The 17,630-nt window shown below is 41.3% G+C and overlaps 1 protein-coding gene and 1 long non-coding RNA gene across 6 annotated transcripts in view; one reads left to right on the top strand and one right to left on the bottom strand.

Annotated features, from left to right (window-relative positions):
* DOCK10 (dedicator of cytokinesis 10) overlaps nt 1–17,630 on the bottom strand; it is a 236,148-nt gene that overhangs the window by 20,556 nt on the left and 197,962 nt on the right. For 3 of the 5 annotated variants that reach the window (XM_019503638.1, XM_019503639.1, XM_019503640.1), the window contains exons 41-50: nt 16,086–16,198; nt 14,791–14,928; nt 8,638–8,820; nt 8,034–8,144; nt 6,428–6,643; nt 5,671–5,728; nt 5,232–5,330; nt 3,779–3,885; nt 2,953–3,075; nt 350–463 (exon numbers count right to left, since the gene is read on the bottom strand). In XM_019503638.1, the coding sequence (XP_019359183.1) occupies nt 350–463; nt 2,953–3,075; nt 3,779–3,885; nt 5,232–5,330; nt 5,671–5,728; nt 6,428–6,643; nt 8,034–8,144; nt 8,638–8,820; nt 14,791–14,928; nt 16,086–16,198 (1,262 nt within the window). The remainder of the gene's footprint in view (nt 1–349; nt 464–2,952; nt 3,076–3,778; nt 3,886–5,231; nt 5,331–5,670; nt 5,729–6,427; nt 6,644–8,033; nt 8,145–8,637; nt 8,821–14,790; nt 14,929–16,085; nt 16,199–17,630) is intronic. The other 2 variants (XM_019503641.1, XM_019503642.1) reach the window with 1 other exon arrangement.
* LOC109288190 lies at nt 8,757–16,148 on the top strand. The gene is made up of 3 exons (XR_002095089.1): nt 8,757–8,844; nt 15,379–15,544; nt 16,062–16,148. It is a non-coding gene; the product is annotated as an uncharacterized LOC109288190 (long non-coding RNA).

The raw sequence follows: 17,630 nt of genomic DNA, 5'->3' as shown, positions 1-17,630 counted from the left end.
TTACAAAGATGGGCCAAACACCATTTCTTTTCAGGTTTTATTAATATTTTACTCACATAGCACTTCACTGATTTTGACTTCAAGGTCAGTTTTTCCTGAGTAAGGCACGTAAAAAACTGAGGTGCTAGTTCTGTTCCCAATTACAGGCATATAAATTTACAGCAACAATTTACACAGATTCAGCTGAATGCGCTCTTTAGTAATGACTTCAGTATTTGGCCAATGCTGTTCCTAATGAGCTGTCCATTATACTGCTTTTCCCATCTTAGATTTCTAAGAAATGTGTGTCCAGAATGACATGGGTGTCGTATGTGACTCTTCATCTATAAACTCTTTAAGGCTGACTTACCTGTCCATAAAATGCCACACGGTAATATCTTCCAAACAAACGTTTCTCAGAATTCACTACTTCTGTGACCTTCAGGTAGGATCGATGAATGTCATAGTACAGTTCTGAAAGTTTCTATGGCAAAAGGATGAGAGAGAATACTTTGGAAAGTGCTTTTGGAAAGGCTTTTTAAGATCAAATGCTCCCCAGGGACTAAAGCCATCTGCAGATGGGCATTTATTCCATGGGAATCTTCAGTATCATTAGAAGCTATATTCTGACGTAACTTCTTCCGATGTCATTGTCAAAGCTGTTGCCTTCTTGTGGAATCAGTTTTGGGGCAAATGTAGATCTCTTGCATAGCTATACAGTGAAAGTGGAATAGTAAGAGTTTAGCTCCGTCTAAAAAGTTGCTTGGTTAGCGGTTTTCCCAACCATGTCCAGGGTGCTGACAGACTGAAAGTGCTCTCCAGCTATGTACTGACAGAGGTACACAGTGGCAGAAAGCTTTAAAAATGCCTGATCTTGAAACAATCTGAACCCTCAGTGTATGAGAGTTCAGATGAAAGCACTACAAAGCAGAGTACCTTCATTAACATCTGTCAGCGTGGCCAGGACCGGGGTTGGGCTGACCAGCCCAGCGCTTCTCTGTGCGCTGTTGTTAGGATTGGATGGGGGAGAATGGAGCAAAGTGAGTTCAGTCTTTGGGTTCCCCAGCCAGTGCTGGAAGGTGGTGCAGGTAGTTTGGTACCTCCCCACTCCCTCCCTGAGGTGGGGACTCCAATCCACCCCTCTCGCCCTCCAGACTGAACTTACTCTCCTCCCCTCCCCATCTCCCATCCTGAGAAAGCATGGGAGCTTGGAGAGGGGAGTGGAGTTAGGGAACAGACAGTGCAGACATGCAGCCTATCTCCCCTGACCAGCTCCAAAGGGGAGCTGGATCCCACGCCCTCCTGATCCAACAGCAAATATGTGTTGGATTAGGAGGGTTGGTCTAACTCATGCTGCTTTCTGTTAAGCATCATGAGTTAGTCCAGGGAGCTGCACACCCATCAGCACCAACAATGTCTACCAATCCTAAAAGGATAGTGACAGTGTTACTCGGGGTTAGGGACCATGATTAAGAACACATTCTCTGAGGCAAAGAACCTATGGGGCAAAAGCAGCTGTATAATATTTTTGTACCAAATTGTTCCTGGACTCATGGCAGTTCTGTCCCCATACAGTGCTGCAAACCAGCATCAGTCCATCAGTATTTTGCCTGCATGGAGACATTACTTCTTTGGCCATTTAGCTTTTCTATAACATTGTGATAATGCTTTAAACCTCCCAGAAAAGCTATGTTTTATTTTGGGACCCAGATTCTTAAATTGTGTACCATTCTGCGTGACATTTTCCAGTTTACAGCAGAATGATGTTCATTATGAGTACTTAACCTCCAGCTCGCGGGGGTCTGAAAATCTGACGGTTGGGGAGCAATGGCAGCATTAATTGCTGCTCCTCTTTTCCTAGATTTCTGGACTTGGGGGAGTCTGATAGGTGGATAATGGGTGACAGTGCACAGTCAGATCCATGTGGAGGGGTCAGGTCAGCACACACCTGCATCTGGTGTGTCAGGTCAGGCCAGTGTTCCCAGATGCAACACACAAGATCACACCTGCTGACCACGGTCAGACACTGATGCTGTGTGATCCAGCTTGTGGACTGACTCTATACCATTTATCCAGCTCACAGGGCTGAAAGGTTGGGCACTAGTGACATAATTCATTATTAAGGTCATTTTTATACCATAAATGAAAGGAAAAATCAAATAAAAAAATCTGTAGAGTAATTTTGAAATGAAATCCTTAATCTTATATATTTCTAAGCTGCTTTTATTTTTATGTACATTTAATTTCTAAAAATGTACTTTCTGATGAATACATGCAGTAGGTTCTAACTGGTTGGTCACGAGTTACAAAATGAAGATTCAAAGAAGTATGTAACACTGGACATAGGCTAAAGCCTCTAAATAAATCCTGGCTAAAATGTTGATGCAACTTTTTTAGGCAGCAATAGTGTGGTTTTCACAAGCTTTGCAGTGTCATGTGCTTCTAGTGCTGGTGAGAGAAGCAGGATTTGAAATCAAAGTTTTCCATTGATTCATAGCTCAGGTAAAGCACTGGCATTTGTTATGCAAATCTCTACAGTCTGTCTCAGCCTGACCTTGTGAGATCCCATGTATGGGATAAAGAGTAATTGCTTTTGCTATATCCATTTGATCTTTCCCCTGACCCGCAGGGCACCTGGTTAGGTCTTAATCCTACAACAAACTCTCCATAGGCCAACCCACATTTGAGCTCATTGCAGATGTGGGCCTGTGATCTGGACACAAATCCATATTGACCTGAACTTAGGCCACTAAGCAAATTTCATGTAGGCAACAGCATTTCATTCAGAGCTACAGAAGCCATGGAAAATATATTTGTGCACAAGTATTAGAGAAGGTAGCTTTAATTCCATTATTAAAAGAAGCAAAACCTGACAAAATTAAAACATAGTCTATGGATGTTCTACTAATGGCAAATGCTAAAGTATGGGTTTTTTCTTTAAAAAAGAAATTTTAATTTTTAAAATCAGCTTACTTTAAAGTTTCTTTGCTTCTCAAACACAGCAATGATAGGCTTGTTAACCTCCGCAATGAGTTCATATCTTTCAGACTTCCACAGGTATTCTACACATAACTCCAGCTGCTCCACAAGGATGCCCTGTAACCATGCAAATAAAAATTCCCTGGTGCATTCTTTTAGTTTGATATGATTTTATTTTAGTACTGCCATACAAAGTTTGACAAGATCTTAATGAAAAACATTAGGCAGCTTTTGCAATCACATGTAGCTAAATATAAAGACTTAAAATGATAATAATATAAACTGCAGTGTTAAAAAAATCCACAAATATTAAAAGATTCAGAAAATTACCAGGTAGCACACATCTGCAGCCCTTCTGCCTATCACTATATGCCTTCAAACTACCATAAGTTAAGTAGCATCAGGCTGGTTTAGTAACTACTTGGACCTTTGAAACAATATTGGAATGGTACAAGAAATGACGCTGGTGATCCATTGAGAAGCGTCCATTTGTGACAGTGACTGAGAGAGAAAATACAGGTCCTAACCCTTTGTGGAGAAGAAGAGGAGGAACTTCTTTGTACTTCTTTCAGGGATGTTTAAAACAAGGCTTCCTGGCCAGAATACTTAAAAATTACATCTTAGATGCTTCTGTGGTGTTACTGCATGCTACTAAATGACTGCTGTATTTTACCTGATGTGGGTCAGCAGGTATAGTACTGAAGAGCAAAGTGGTCCCTTGATATAGAAGAACAAATTTATAATGTGCACAAGTATCCTTTGGAAATAAAAGCTTGCTGTAATTGCAGAACATTATTATGTAAATGACATCAGAGCTGACCTCATTGTATGGGGTATCTTGCATTCCAGAGTCTTCCTTCATAGCTCCTTCTTCTTTGATGTTTGGGGTTATGTTTAGGAAAGCTGACCATCCCATGGAAAATAAGCCTTGAAGTATAAGTAATAATAACACTAATTAACATGTCCATAGCCATAGATTTTAAAAGGTATATCTCACAATTGTTAAAGAGGAGCTATTTTTATTCAGCTAGGAGATTCGTGGCCAACTTTTTGGCAGGCATGCCACAGGTTGGGGGACACAATTAGTACATAACCCAATGGTTTGCAATGAGCTTTCTTACACTGTTATACATCACAATGGGTAAGATTTACAGATTCTGCCTCCTAGGCTAGAAATAGATGCCACCAAATGAAGTGGATCAGCTGTGCCAGGATGTATAGGATGTACTTCTTGTGGCACTGGGTGGAACACACATTGCCCATTGTTCTGTCCATTGATGCTGTGGGACAGTGGGTTATGTGTTCTCGCGGGATTTGAAGGGCCTGGTCCTGGACAACCCGAGAATTTTCACACAGGATTAGGCCCATCAAGCCCCGGGAATGTCTGATCAGCCTTCCCCACTTACAGAGACCTACCTCTAGGTTCGCTGTGTCTCTGTAAGTGGGAAACCCTGACTCTCAACTTATGGAGATACAGCCTAGAGATCTTAGAGGTGTGTTTCTGTAAATGAGGGAAAGCTAAGCAGGTACTCCCAGAGTTTGAGGGGCCCAATCCTGCATGGGAATTCTGTGGTAGGCAGGATTGGGCACCTCAAGCCTCTGGACCATCTGAAGAGCACAGGCAGCTCCAGGCTTCCAGCACTCTTGTGCCATAAAGTAAACACATGTCCATTGCTACACAGAGGCACAAATTGATACCACCTTCATTGTGGCCACCAATTTGGATCAGGTTATCTTATCCTTTTCAAAATTCCCATTTTTTTTTTTACTCATATCAATATATTGCATGCTGAGGGTTACTACGAAATATGCATGATAAACTAACAGAGATTAGCAGAGAAGTAATACAATTAAAATCATCCTATGTTTTATACCTCTGCTATATTCTAAGTAAAAAAATGTAGAAGGACAATTCAGGTACTGTAGATACTGGGCCTGTCTCTGCCCCTACTAGGACCCACAAGAGCTTTGTCATACATATCAATAAGGGCAGTCCCATAGCCAGACTGCTTCCCCAGTGATGCAACTGATACTTGCAAGCTTCAATTAAAAGACTTTATGAAGATGGTTCTATTTAGCTCAGACTTGCTATAAATCAGACAAGTAACAAAATATTTCCTAATATTAATTGCTTCCTATCAAAATCAAAATCATGCATCATAATTCTTTTCTCTTTTGACAATATATTCTTTCACTATATCAGTTTAAGAGCACTAACTTGGCTTTTCCATTGTGTTATCTGACCCATAAACAGGCATGGTTAGAACACTCACTTCCTCCAGTGTGAGTTGTTAGTAACAGATTACTATCAGAGACTTGAGCATCTTCCAGGAGCATACGTGAAGTGCAAATCTTTTCCATTTTCCAGTAACCTATGGTAGTGTAAGATGTTATTAGTATACTGCTACTGGTACGTGTTAATACATGCACATCTAAAAATGACACAGTAACAAATGAAGCATTCTCTTTTAAAACTAGGAAACTAAACATTCAATTTAACTTGTTTACACAAAATATGTATTTTATTATTGTGGAGTTAAGACAAGAGTTTACTAGTCATACACTGAAACTGTAAACGGTTTTTGAGGAATACAAGAAGTTTTGAGGATAGTTTGAAAAGAATATTGTGACAACAATGAAATATATCAACTATTTGTGTTCAGTTATATCATTTTCTAGATAAATTACTGCCTTTGAAAATGTTTACCTTACCCTTTCTTTTCAGGTATTCTGCAATGAGGGCAGCAATATGGATATAGCACATAGCAGCCTGAAATGAGACCATATGAATATATTCAAGTATAGCATATATTCTGTATCATCAATTTGCTGAGGGTCACAAAGATGCAGCAGCATTATCAGAATGTGGCTTGGAAAAGTTAAGCAAATTTAGCTTGACCATTTCATTAAATAATAGGTCAGATGCTGAAATCCTTATTCATGCAAAACTAGATAATTAAAATAAAGTTTTCCCTAAATATGATTAGAGCAAATATTAAATAAGGACCTTCAAGGTTTGACCTCAAGATAATATGTGTTCATTTTTAAACAAGGTGTCACTGGAGTGATAAGATGGAAGTTCAAATCAGCAATTAAAAACCAATAGAATTTTTGCCAAAAAAATGGATTTTGTGATGACCCAGTGCTAGAAAAGCTATGAAAAATAGTAGAAATTCCACAGCCTTGTCTACCATAAGAAGTTATTTCAAAATTTATTTTAGCACCCTAATTAGCTGACCATGACTTTGTGGTCAATGTAGACATGAGCAAATCAGCTAGTTAAGTCCAGGTGCATAGATTCAAATACAAAATACCCAGGCATTCATATAATTTATTTCAGACACATGAGAGGGAATGCATGCTTCTCTTTTACCACCAAACCATTAATAATTTTAACTTGTATATAGCACTTGTTCATCAATAGGTTCCAGTCTAAATACAAATAAATTCTAAGTTTATGTAAAATTACCTCTGACAAATCTCCATTTCTAACATGAATCTTGGCCATGCTTTCAAGCCAAGTCCTACGCAATTCAGGTGTGCTGGCATAGGAGTTTGCTAAGCTGTACTGCAGATCCACAAGCATCTCTGGATCCTTCTCATGTTCCTTCATCTGAGCTGTCGCCATTAAAACTGTCCTGATGCGTTTGGTCAGGTCCTTTACTTCTGCTGGGAAGTTACTGTTCTTTGGAAAAATATGAACAATCAATCTTTTACCTTTTCAGTAAAAGGTTCAATCAGCTATACTTTTCTCACGCAAACTCAGAGTATCACCCATGAATGGGCCAAACTCTAGTCTATATATTCTGGTACTAGTTGCAACACTGCAACATGGAATAACTCTATTGAAGTCTGAAGCAGACTTATGCTAGTGTACCTGAAATGAAATCTGACCCTTTGCTTCTAAAGGGTTGGTAATTTAGGCTTAGATTCTGAACCACTTAGAAATGCTGAATAATCTTTATTGCACATGAAGCCTTATTAATTTTCAGTAGACAAGTACCACTCAATGTCTTCAGAAGTCCTTACCCCATTAAAATCACACTGGTAAAAAACACAGCCCTCATATTAACCCCATCAAAAAGTATTTCTTGAAAATACTTAAGTCAGTTTTCCTGTTTTTCATATAGAGCTGGTCATGAATACGTCCTCCTTTTTAGGGGTTTTGTGGCTACTGCTGCTTTTGCACAGGTATAGAGAGAAACCATACAGAACAGTAAAATTCTGGCTTCCTTTTGGCTGACTGTTGAGAATGCTGCAAAAGTTGAATCTATGGTTGCTATGTCAGCACATCAAAGAAAATCACTGCTATACTTTAAAAAAAAAACAGATAGGACTTCATCATTCTTGCACTAATTTTGCACCAATGCTTCTATTAACTTCAGTGGACTTACTACTGACTTACACCTCTGTCAGTGAAAGCAGAATCAGCTCCAAAGTAAAAACCTTAAAATGCTTCTTGAAAAGCATTTGATATGAACCTCTAAAAAATACCCATGAGGGGCTTTCAAACAGTTACAAGTCTGTTAATATATTCAGTAAAGGTACTCCAATTACTTATTAAATAATCCTTATTGGCAGTTAAGCTCCCCGTTTTAGGCTAGCACACTGTTCACAAATCAGTTTACATTTCTATGAGTATATTTGTTATATAACTATATTCTGAACCATGTGGATGAACCATTTTTTGCTTAAATATTTTTTGTCAACTATGATTTTGACTACTTATGATGTCTTATTAGTCCCATTCCGTGATTTTTATTCTGTGACTGGATGAGTGGAATATTCTCAAAAGGAGAACAAAAAGTAATGAATAACATAGGATATAATTTTCCAATAAATTAATTCATGCTGAATTATTAAGCTTTTGAAATTCACAAACATTTTCATGACTTCCCAGTAGTTTCTAAATACTTGTGAAATACATAATATAAAATCATGGTTCAGTGCAAAATGAAGTCATGCTTTCATCCATGAAGGTATTTGTAAATCAGTTCTTACTTAAATCACTTGAATATGTAAATCATATTCAGCCATCTGTAATAGCTGGGTGAGTGACATAAAATGTTTCTTACTTTCATCTGCTTGTCTCCATTTGCAAAATTATTTATAATAGCAAGCGAATGCTGAAACCGAGACCCTCCAATCCCTGCATCTGCAATCAGCTGGCTTACAGCTTTGATGAGCTAGAGATGAAGAGAAAAAGAGAGTCAAATAGGGTTATTTAGCAAAAAAAATGAAGTTTGGAAATCATGTTTAATCCCTGGTTTACATATGTTGATGAATGCAAGCAGTAGAGAGGGCTTTACACAAGTATTTTATCAAGACAAAATATAGGAAAAAACTACATGAACATAAATTATAATAATCTCACATGCATTTATAATTGTTTGACTTTTAAACTAGTGAGACCTGCCTCAGCAATGAAATACTCCAATTTTATGGCCACTGGTATGAGACTGAAGAGGTAAATTAGATTCATACTGTTTACAAGTGGGTCAGATTTTCTCTAAGATCTGGATCTGATCTACACAGCCTGTAGTAAAACTTGACATAACTGGCCAGTTCATTGTCACCCCAAGAGAAGAGGCCATTTGCAGAATTCAAAGAGCCGTTTCAGTGGAATACTTAATAATAACCAATAAAGATTGTTTCAATTTCCCCTGACACCTTCCTCACCTGTAGGTGGGATCTGACTATTGACTTCTGCTTGTTAAATTCAAAATTCTTCCTCATGAAAAAATAAAGAAGAGCAGATGCCTCTGTCTGAGTTGATCGTGACCGATGGTTGCAGCACTTCAGAATTTCATAGCAGAATGATCCACACAGGTCTGCCTGCCCTTGAAAGAATGCGGATGGGAACTATAGGAAAGAGGTGTGAAAATGGTTAGTACTAGCCTCAGATCTTACTGTACTATGAGACAATATATTGAGTGTCAAATTTTCATTTAAAACCAACTTCCTTTTCTCTCTCTCTCACTCCATGCTCCAAGTACTCACACTGGTATTTAGCAAAAACATGTGCCACTAACCAAACATACCCTTGTCAACTAAATGCAAGTAAGAGAAACCTCTGGGTGCCAGTTTGTGCGCGCACATGTTTGGTTGTTTATAAAACACAAGTCAAACTGTTCTTCGTGGAAGTGCATATAGCAGCAGGAGCACAGCCTCCTAAATGGATCAGACCCCAGTATGAGTCAGACACCCACATGAGTCGGACACCATGATAAAAGACCAGCAAGAAGAAAGAAGTTTCACACAATACATCATAGAAAGCCAGGCTCGCACTTCTGAGCAATAATTTGAACAGTATTAGAAAACAAGCAGTAGAAAAATGTGAGGGCCCAAGTGGCTCTGTCATCTGGAAACTACTGATCATGGACAGAGTGAGTAGAGCAGAGAGAACAGAGTGCATTGGGTAGATTCCTCTAGTTTGGCTAGCTCTAGATTCCTATGGAGATTGGTGTCCCTGCAAAAACCACAATAGAGACTAGTAATCCCAAACAATTGAAGAATACAGTGACCAGTGGCTACAGGATGGACGTATCCAACGCTGTTAGATATTTGCTTTCCTGCCACTACACAGTCTTGCTTGGCTCCTGGAAGTCTGGTGTGTAATTTAAAGCAGTCTGTGGCTTATTCTTCCCTTGGCCCTTGAGCTATGTAGCTGGGAAAACTGTGACTTCTTATTTTTACAACCCTCAGAGATGTTTTGGAAGGATGGTACATGGGCTAAAAGTTTTCTGGACTGTGTATTATACTCCAGGTGTCAAAGCACCAGGTTATAAGAATATAAGAGTTGCCATTTACTGGGTCAGACCATAGGTCCATCTTCCCCAGTATCTTGTGTCACATGGTGGCAGAGAAGATGCTGAAAGGGAAAATGAATTGGGTATGGCCAGGGTTTCTTCCCCTCTGCTCCTCTCCCACTTACAGCACTTAAGGTCTAGAAAGTTTTAGTTCAGAGGCAGTATCCCTAACTCCCATACTCAATTGCTACTGGTGCCCCTTTCTTCCAGGAATTGTCTAATCCCTTTTTTGAATCTAGCTAAACTGCCAGCTTCCACAACATCTGCTGGCAATGAGTTCCACTTTAATTGCATATTGTGTGAAAAAGAACTTCCCTTTATTAGTTTTGAACTTACTACCTTACTTCATTCTATGACCCCTAGTTCTTGTACTGAGACAGTAGATAATAAATCTCTATTTACTTATTTTGTAAGCCCTTATTAGGAACCCCCTCAAATGTCTCTTTTCTCAACTGAATAGGTTTAGCCTTTTAGTCTCTCTTCATATGAAAGCATTTCCATACCACTGACTATCCTTGTTGCCCTCCTCTGGACCTTCTTTAGTTCTTCTATATCCTTTTTGAGGTGTGGGGACCAGAACTGGGCATCGTATTCAAAGTGTGGACTTACCATGGATTTAGAAAAGGGCATATCAAATTTTATCTTTTGTTTACAATTCCCTTAATAATCCTGAACATTTTGTTTGCCTTTTTAACGGCTGATGAGCACTGAGCTGATGCTTTTAGTGAACTGGCCACAATGAATCACAGATCTCTTTCCTATGTGGTAGCAGCTAATGAAGAGCCCATCATAAAATAGGTATAATTTGGGTTATTTTTGCCAAGGTGCATCACTTCACACTTATCTACATTGAATTGCATCTGCCATTTAGTTGCCCATTCACTTAATTGTGCCAGATCCTTCTGTAGTTCCTCACAGTCCACCGTGGTCTTTATTACTTTGAATAATTTTGTGTCATCGGCAAATTTTGCCACCTCATTACTCACCTCCTTTTCCAGATCATTTATGAATTGTGTTAAACAGCACTGGTCTCAACACTGATCCCTGGGGCACCATGCTGTTTACTTCTTTCCATCCTGAAAACTGGCCATTTATATTTACTCTTTTCTTTTATCTTTGAGCCAATATCTAATCCACAAGTGGATGTTTCCTGTGATCCCACAATTATCTAATTTAAGAGCCTCTGATGGTGGACCTTGTGAAAAAATTTTTGGAAGTCCAACTATACTATGGCAACTGGATCATCCCGATCCACCTGCTTATTGACACCCTCAAAGACCTCTAGGAAGCTGATGAGGCATGATTTACCCTTGACAAAGCTGCATTGATTCCTCCCCAACAACTCGTGTTCATCCAAACTAAACAATTGTTTTCATTACTGTTTCACCAGTTTTCCAGGAAAAGAAGTTAGGCTTACTGGCTTGTAGTTCCCTGTGTCCATTCCAGAGTCTTTTTTTACATATGGGAGTCACATTGGCAACTCTCCAGTCCTCTACTACCAGAGCTGTTTTTAGTGATAAGTTGCATGCTGCAATTAGGAGTTCAGCTATTTCCAATCTGAGCTCCTTCAAGACCCTAGGATGAATGCCATCAGGTCCTAGAGATATGCTCTTGTTTAATTTATCAATTCCCTCTACAGCCTCAACTAGTAAAATTTAAATTCAGGTCAGCTCCACTGGCTTGCCCCTTGAGAGCAGTGGATCTGGTGCTGGGATTTCCCTAACATCTTCCACCATGAACAGATGCAAAGAATGCAATTAATTTCTCAGCAATGGCCCTATCATCTCCTTTTTACACCTTGATCATCCAAAGGCCCAACTGACTCCCTGGCAAGTATTTGGCTTCTAATGCACTTAAAGAAATTTTTATTGTTACCTTTTTGTGTCTCTAGCAAGTTTCTCCTCAAATTCTCCCTTAGCTTTTCTTATTTCAGTTTTACATTTGCCTTGCCAGTGTTTATGCACTTTCTATATTTTCCTCATTAGGATCTGACTTTCACTTTTTGTAAGAAGCCTTTTTTTCTACCTATTGGCTCTGCAGCACTTCCATTAAACCATGGTGGCTTTCTTTTGATCCACTTTCCTTTGTTTTGCTTTTTTCTGATTTGCTGTACATTATTTGCTCTGTGCCTCCAATATGGAGCTTCATTTTGGTGTAGTCTCCCTTTTTACAATTAAAGGCTACTGTGGTAGATTTCTTGTCTCCCCCACCTATGTGGATGTCAAACCCAATTGCATTGTGGTTACTATTGCTGAGTGGCTCAGTAACACTTACCATTTGTACCAAATCCTGTGCATTACTTAGGACTAGGTTAAAAATGACAGTGGGTGTTAGGGAGGGTGTGGGGTATGGGGACCACCCCTAGGCCCCTCCTCCCCCCAGTGCAGAGTCCCTGGCAGTGGCAGCAGCAGGTGGTGGGTGCTCGGGGTGATTTTGCCCCATGCAGGCACTGCTGTCCAGTGGTGTGCAGCTCTGGCCAATGCTGCACACGGTGGCAAGGGGTGCAGCCAGGCTGGCCTTGCCTCTAATCGCATGGGGCTCCATGCAGTGTACATGCAGCTTCTGGCACTTGTGTGCCACTGGGGGAAGCCCTGCATGATGGAGCCAGCTGCCTTCCCTGCCTCCTACTGTGAAGGTCCCGGGACTCCGCTGGGAAGCAGGGGACAGGAGCAGGGCTCCCCTCCACTTCTGGTGGAGTCCTGGGACCTGTATGGCAGGAGGCGTGGAGGGCAGCCGGCTCCATCGCACAGGGCTTCCCCTGGTGATGTGCGAATGCCGGGAACTGCATGTACACTATGTGGAGTCCTGCATGATAGGGCTCCTTGTCACCACATGCAGCACTGGCCAGAGCCATGCACCACTGAGTGACAGCACCTGCGCAGGCCATGAGTGTCCCGAGTGCCTGCCACCTGCTGCTGCTACTGCCTCTTGCTGCCAGTGGTGGGGACTGTGTGCAAGAAGAAAGGCCATTTTGTGTGCTAGGGGGGAGTGTGTGGGGGTCCCCACAAACCCTCCAACCTGCCTCACACCTCATAAACCCCACATACCTACACCCTGCTCCCAAACCCCCCACATATACACACTTCCCGCAACATACCTTATTGCCCCCACAGAGCCACACCCCCTCACAAACCCACCACACACCCCCACACCCCACCATACACACATCTCCACCCACCCCCAACCACACCCCACACCCCCAACACACAATATTCAAGAGTAAGACTTTATTTTTGAATTATTATGCAACCACCTCTATGTACACTATGCAAATACAAATCATGACAAAAATATTTTTTATAATAAAATTAAAATATTGTTTGACTTTTAGTATATGATTTGTTTTCTTCTGGTTTCAAGATGGCAACTCTCCCCTCCCAAAAAGAATACTTCCGAGGGGCAAGGGGAGGGACTTCTGGTGTCAAAGGTGAAGCGTAAGGCGGTGGGGCTTCTGGTCCCAAGTTGGTGACTGGGGGCGGGGCACCTGTCAGGGGGTGGGGCTACCCTTGCAGCTCTTGACAGTTCACCAAAACTCATTAAGTGACCTTCCAGCTGAAATAATTGCCTGCCCCTGTGTTAGACTAACCCAGTCTGTCTGTCGATAGTCGAAGTCCCCCACCTTTACTGCACTTCCTGCTGTTGCAGCCTCTTTCAACTCCCTCAGCATTTCTAGCTCACTGCTACTGTCCGTTTCTGTGGTTTGATAGTGTATCCTTAGACAGACTTTTTTTCTATGACATCAATACCATTATTTACTGCTAAGCACTCTGGCTCCCCCCACCTTTGATCTTAAACTTCCAGCATTAACCATAAAAGCATGTGTACTTTTTATTGCTGTCTGGTTGGTTACTTATGTGTGAACTTTTATTCATTAAAGGTATTTGTATGTGCTTGTCTTCACCCTGTTTCTTACCCTTATTTTTTATACTTTCACAACTATAGGGTGTGCCAGTCTGAGCTGTGTGCTGTTCTGCACCTGTTGGCTTTTCCTCTGTATTGCTCTGCCACCTTTTAAAAGATATGTGCCAGCAGTTTGGTATCATTTTGGCTCAAATGGAGACCATTCTTCTGTACAGGCTCCCCCTGTTCCAAAAAGTTCCCCAGTTCTTAAAAAATCTAAACCCTTCCTCCCTACACCATTGTCTCAGCCACATATTGAAACGCTAGAGCTCTGCCTGTCAGCCTGGCTCTACCTGTGGCACTGGAAGCATTTCAGAGAATGCTACCATCGAGGTCTTGGACTTGAACCTCCTCCCTAACAGCCTAAATTTAGGACCATTTTGTTTAGCATAACAGAATGACAGCAGCCATCATCTTATTTTTTGGCAATCTCTATATTGCATAATATTCCAGGTCATGATTATTTCTAACAGGGCTTTAATCTTAGCCTTGGAATCTGAGATTCCATTACAATTAGACCTTATTCCCAGTCACAGTAAGGTAGATGCCTAACAGTGTTTCACAGTGCTCACACAATTTTTGGACCAGTAGTTGCCAGTAGTTCCATATGTTCTTGGATTTTTTTCTAGTAAAAGTGGATTAATGAAAAACAAAATGTTAAAAGCAATGGTTTTGTTGAGATTCCCATGAGACACAGCTTGAAACCCTGCCTATATTCCTGGCATTTCATCTGGCAGACTGTGAGACATCCTGGCTTTACTGGATCTACTGTTGTGGAGCAGGCTCACCACACAATCTTTTGCTTTGGGGCTGTTAGGCTAGAAGCCCTAGCTCATCTGGGCGCCTTGGAGACTGGGGAAATGATTTCTCTTCAGCATGAAATTTCAATTTTTAATTTTTTTTCCAGAATAGATTTAATTATTTTCTCAGAAAATCTGAATTTCCCACTTCCTATCATTTCTTGTAGGTATTAGTAGTCTTTTTCCAACCCTAAGCCCTAAATACCAATAAAACGAGAAGACAAAAAACATCTTACAACATGCAGTCATTTCCTGCAAGTTGTATAGGCCAGAGCAGTCTGTGAACCTGATGAAATAGCTTTCAAGAGAAAAACCAGAGTTACCTTGCTCACAAACAGCCGTAAGGCAGCAAAGACATGCTTGAGGGCTACTGCAGACTGGTTGATTTGCAGAAAAAGGAGATAGGTATCAAAGACCTTTTTCATTAGTGCATTCTGACAATCGGATTGCTGGAGTTGTCTCTGAAAAGACAACACAAACATTGTAACAGCTTTAATATACAGTAAATAGAAAAAATATTCCTTGGGTTCTTGCACCACGTCTGAGATTCTGGGACTACACCAGTGCAAAAAAAAAAGGTGGGCAAATGAACAGCCCTCAAGTGACATAACTCACTCACCTTTGTCGAATTACCCGTGAAAGAAAAACCAGTACAAATTATACCAGTGTAAGTATCTATCCATACTTAACTTTGGCATGGCTATTTGCTCAAGAGAAATAAGCTATTATAGGGGTAGATCTACCTCTAAAGATCTACCCCTGCCATAAAGTAAGAAGGCACTATAATAACACCTATTGTGAGCATTTGCCCCAACACAGTTACTCATCTGTTTGCTCCATATCTTGGTGTAATTTACATCATGTATAAAATCAATTAGATTAAACTGTGTTATTGTATGTCATCTGTCTAGGCTCCAGTGTCTGTAATGTTTGCTCTGAAAGTGTTTGGTGGTTAGTATAATCAGTGGGCTTGCAGTTACACTGGGAAACTGTTTCCTCTACTTGTTCTTCCCACTTGCTGACCACGTCTAGTGATTAGAAAAGGAAAGCATGAGGCACAACACCAAACTTCTGCTGGTGATTGGTACTTCCTAGTATGCCCTTGACTGAGTCACCTAGGCCAACATTTGCTAATTCAGTTTCCTGTAATTTGACACGTTATATACATGTGATATAAATGGTTTGCTAAGCTATCTGGGAGTCATGAGAACCTATGACTCCCAAAAACTTCACTAGAAGCTATAGAAAATGTAGGATACTTGGATACCCATGTTTGAAAAGCTCCGCCTTAAAATCTCTGTGCCTTGACTCCCCTGTTTTTTAAAATGTGACTAATAAAACATACCCAACTTCGTAAAGATATCTGAGATTTTCTAATGATGGACTTGGGCCATCATTCTTTCTAGTCCTTCTGCTTTGACAGGGAAGTATGGACCAACTTATGCAAATAACCTTAATGCCTGCTCCCCAAAAACAACTATATAAAGGAACAATTGGGCACTACACTATATATTTTTTATTTTTGGCATGTTCTCATGAGCAAATTAAGTTTCATGGAAACTTCTGTTTTTTCACTCCCAAGCACCATTTCAAGGAGAAATTGCACAAACAACCATACCTGGTGGTTCTGAGTGAAGAGACCCAATAAGTCAAGAATGGTGACGCAAACTTCTGTGGCAATATTTGCTTCTGTGTCTACATAATGAACAATGTCTGTTTCATTGGAGCCACCTACGGAAAAAGAAACAAGAAGAAAAAGGTAAAAATCCCCAAGTAAGTGTGGATAAAGATAATTTACCCATCAATCAGATCAAGATCTACCTCTAAAATTCAGGATACAGAGTCTGTTCTAAATATGTCTGTAATCTAAGGGATATTGTTAACAGAGCACTGATGCTTGTTTGGGTTTTGTGTATTTCAATTTTATTTTGTTGCCAATATTAGCTTTTACTGAATATTGTTTCTGTGGTTTTGTTTTTCTTCTTAAATGACAGGCAGCCTAGAAAGAGATATGCACAGTGAATTAGATAATATCATTGTAGCTCCATCTGAAAATTGTAATGTTCTATAAATAAATATATACTTTGCAATATCCTGTCACATAGTTCACTACCAATCTGGCTTGGCCCTGTCTGTTTAGCAATATATTTATCCACTAAGTCTGCTAAGGGTCTATTTTGTAAGGTATGTTGGACTGTGTTTGCTGAAGGCATTAACACCAGCAATAGCTAATGAATGGATTCCCCCTGTGGAGGATAAGGCCAAGAGGATGGCTTCCAAAGAGCATTTGATCTTCCTGGCACAGGCTGTGCCCAGCTGGCAGCACCAGCGTTTTTTGATCTGGCAGGCAGATCGGGGCCCACCCGCTGTGCCAGACTGATCCCGGGGGTGTAGGCCCCCAATCTGCCTTCTGGATTACAGGAAGCTGGTGCTGCTGCTTGGGGCCAGTGGCAGGCAGGCCCGGGCAAATCAGCTCATGTGGGGACCTGCTACTGCTATGATCCCAGGGTGGGGGTGGGACCCCACATAAGCTGATTTGCCCCAGGCCCTGCACCCTCCTTGGGCTGGCTCCAGTACGGGGTCTAGGGCATATCAGCTTATGCGGGGATCCTCCTGTGCCCTGAGATCGGGGTGGCAGCAAGTCCCTGCATGAGCTGATTTCCCTTGGGCCCTCCTGCCGCTGACCCTAGGTGGCATCACTGGCCTCCTGTGATCTGGGAGGCAGATCAGGGGGCCTGCACCCCCGGAAAGTCTGGCACAGTCCCCGCACCATCCCAGGGGTGCGGGTGGGCCCCAATCTGCCTGCTGGATGACAGGAGTTTGGTGCTGCCAGCTGGGGCCAGTGGCAGCACTAATCTTCCTGGTGTTGGGTGCGGACTGCGCTCAGCGCCATCCCAGGTGGCAGGAGCAGCCTTCTGTGATCTGGCAGGCTGATCAGGGCCCCCCTGCACCCCTGGGAGGGCTGTGGGGCTCTTCTAACTCTTCCCAGGGCTGTGGGGGGCCCGATCTGCCTGCCAGATGACAGGAGGCTGGTGCTGCTGTAGCAAAACCCCAAGTTTTTATTTTTTTAAATTTATTTTAAAATGCGTTACCTCCCCTTCCCCAACCATTTTTGACTTTTTCTCTCCCTCTCTATTCCCTATAGGTAAGTATAAGTAAGCTA

This window comes from Gavialis gangeticus, unplaced genomic scaffold (genome assembly GCF_001723915.1).
Source record: "Gavialis gangeticus isolate Ggan-Ray unplaced genomic scaffold, GavGan_comp1, whole genome shotgun sequence".
Lineage (NCBI taxonomy): Eukaryota > Metazoa > Chordata > Crocodylia > Gavialidae > Gavialis > Gavialis gangeticus.
This window is presented reverse-complemented; position numbering and strand designations above follow the sequence as displayed.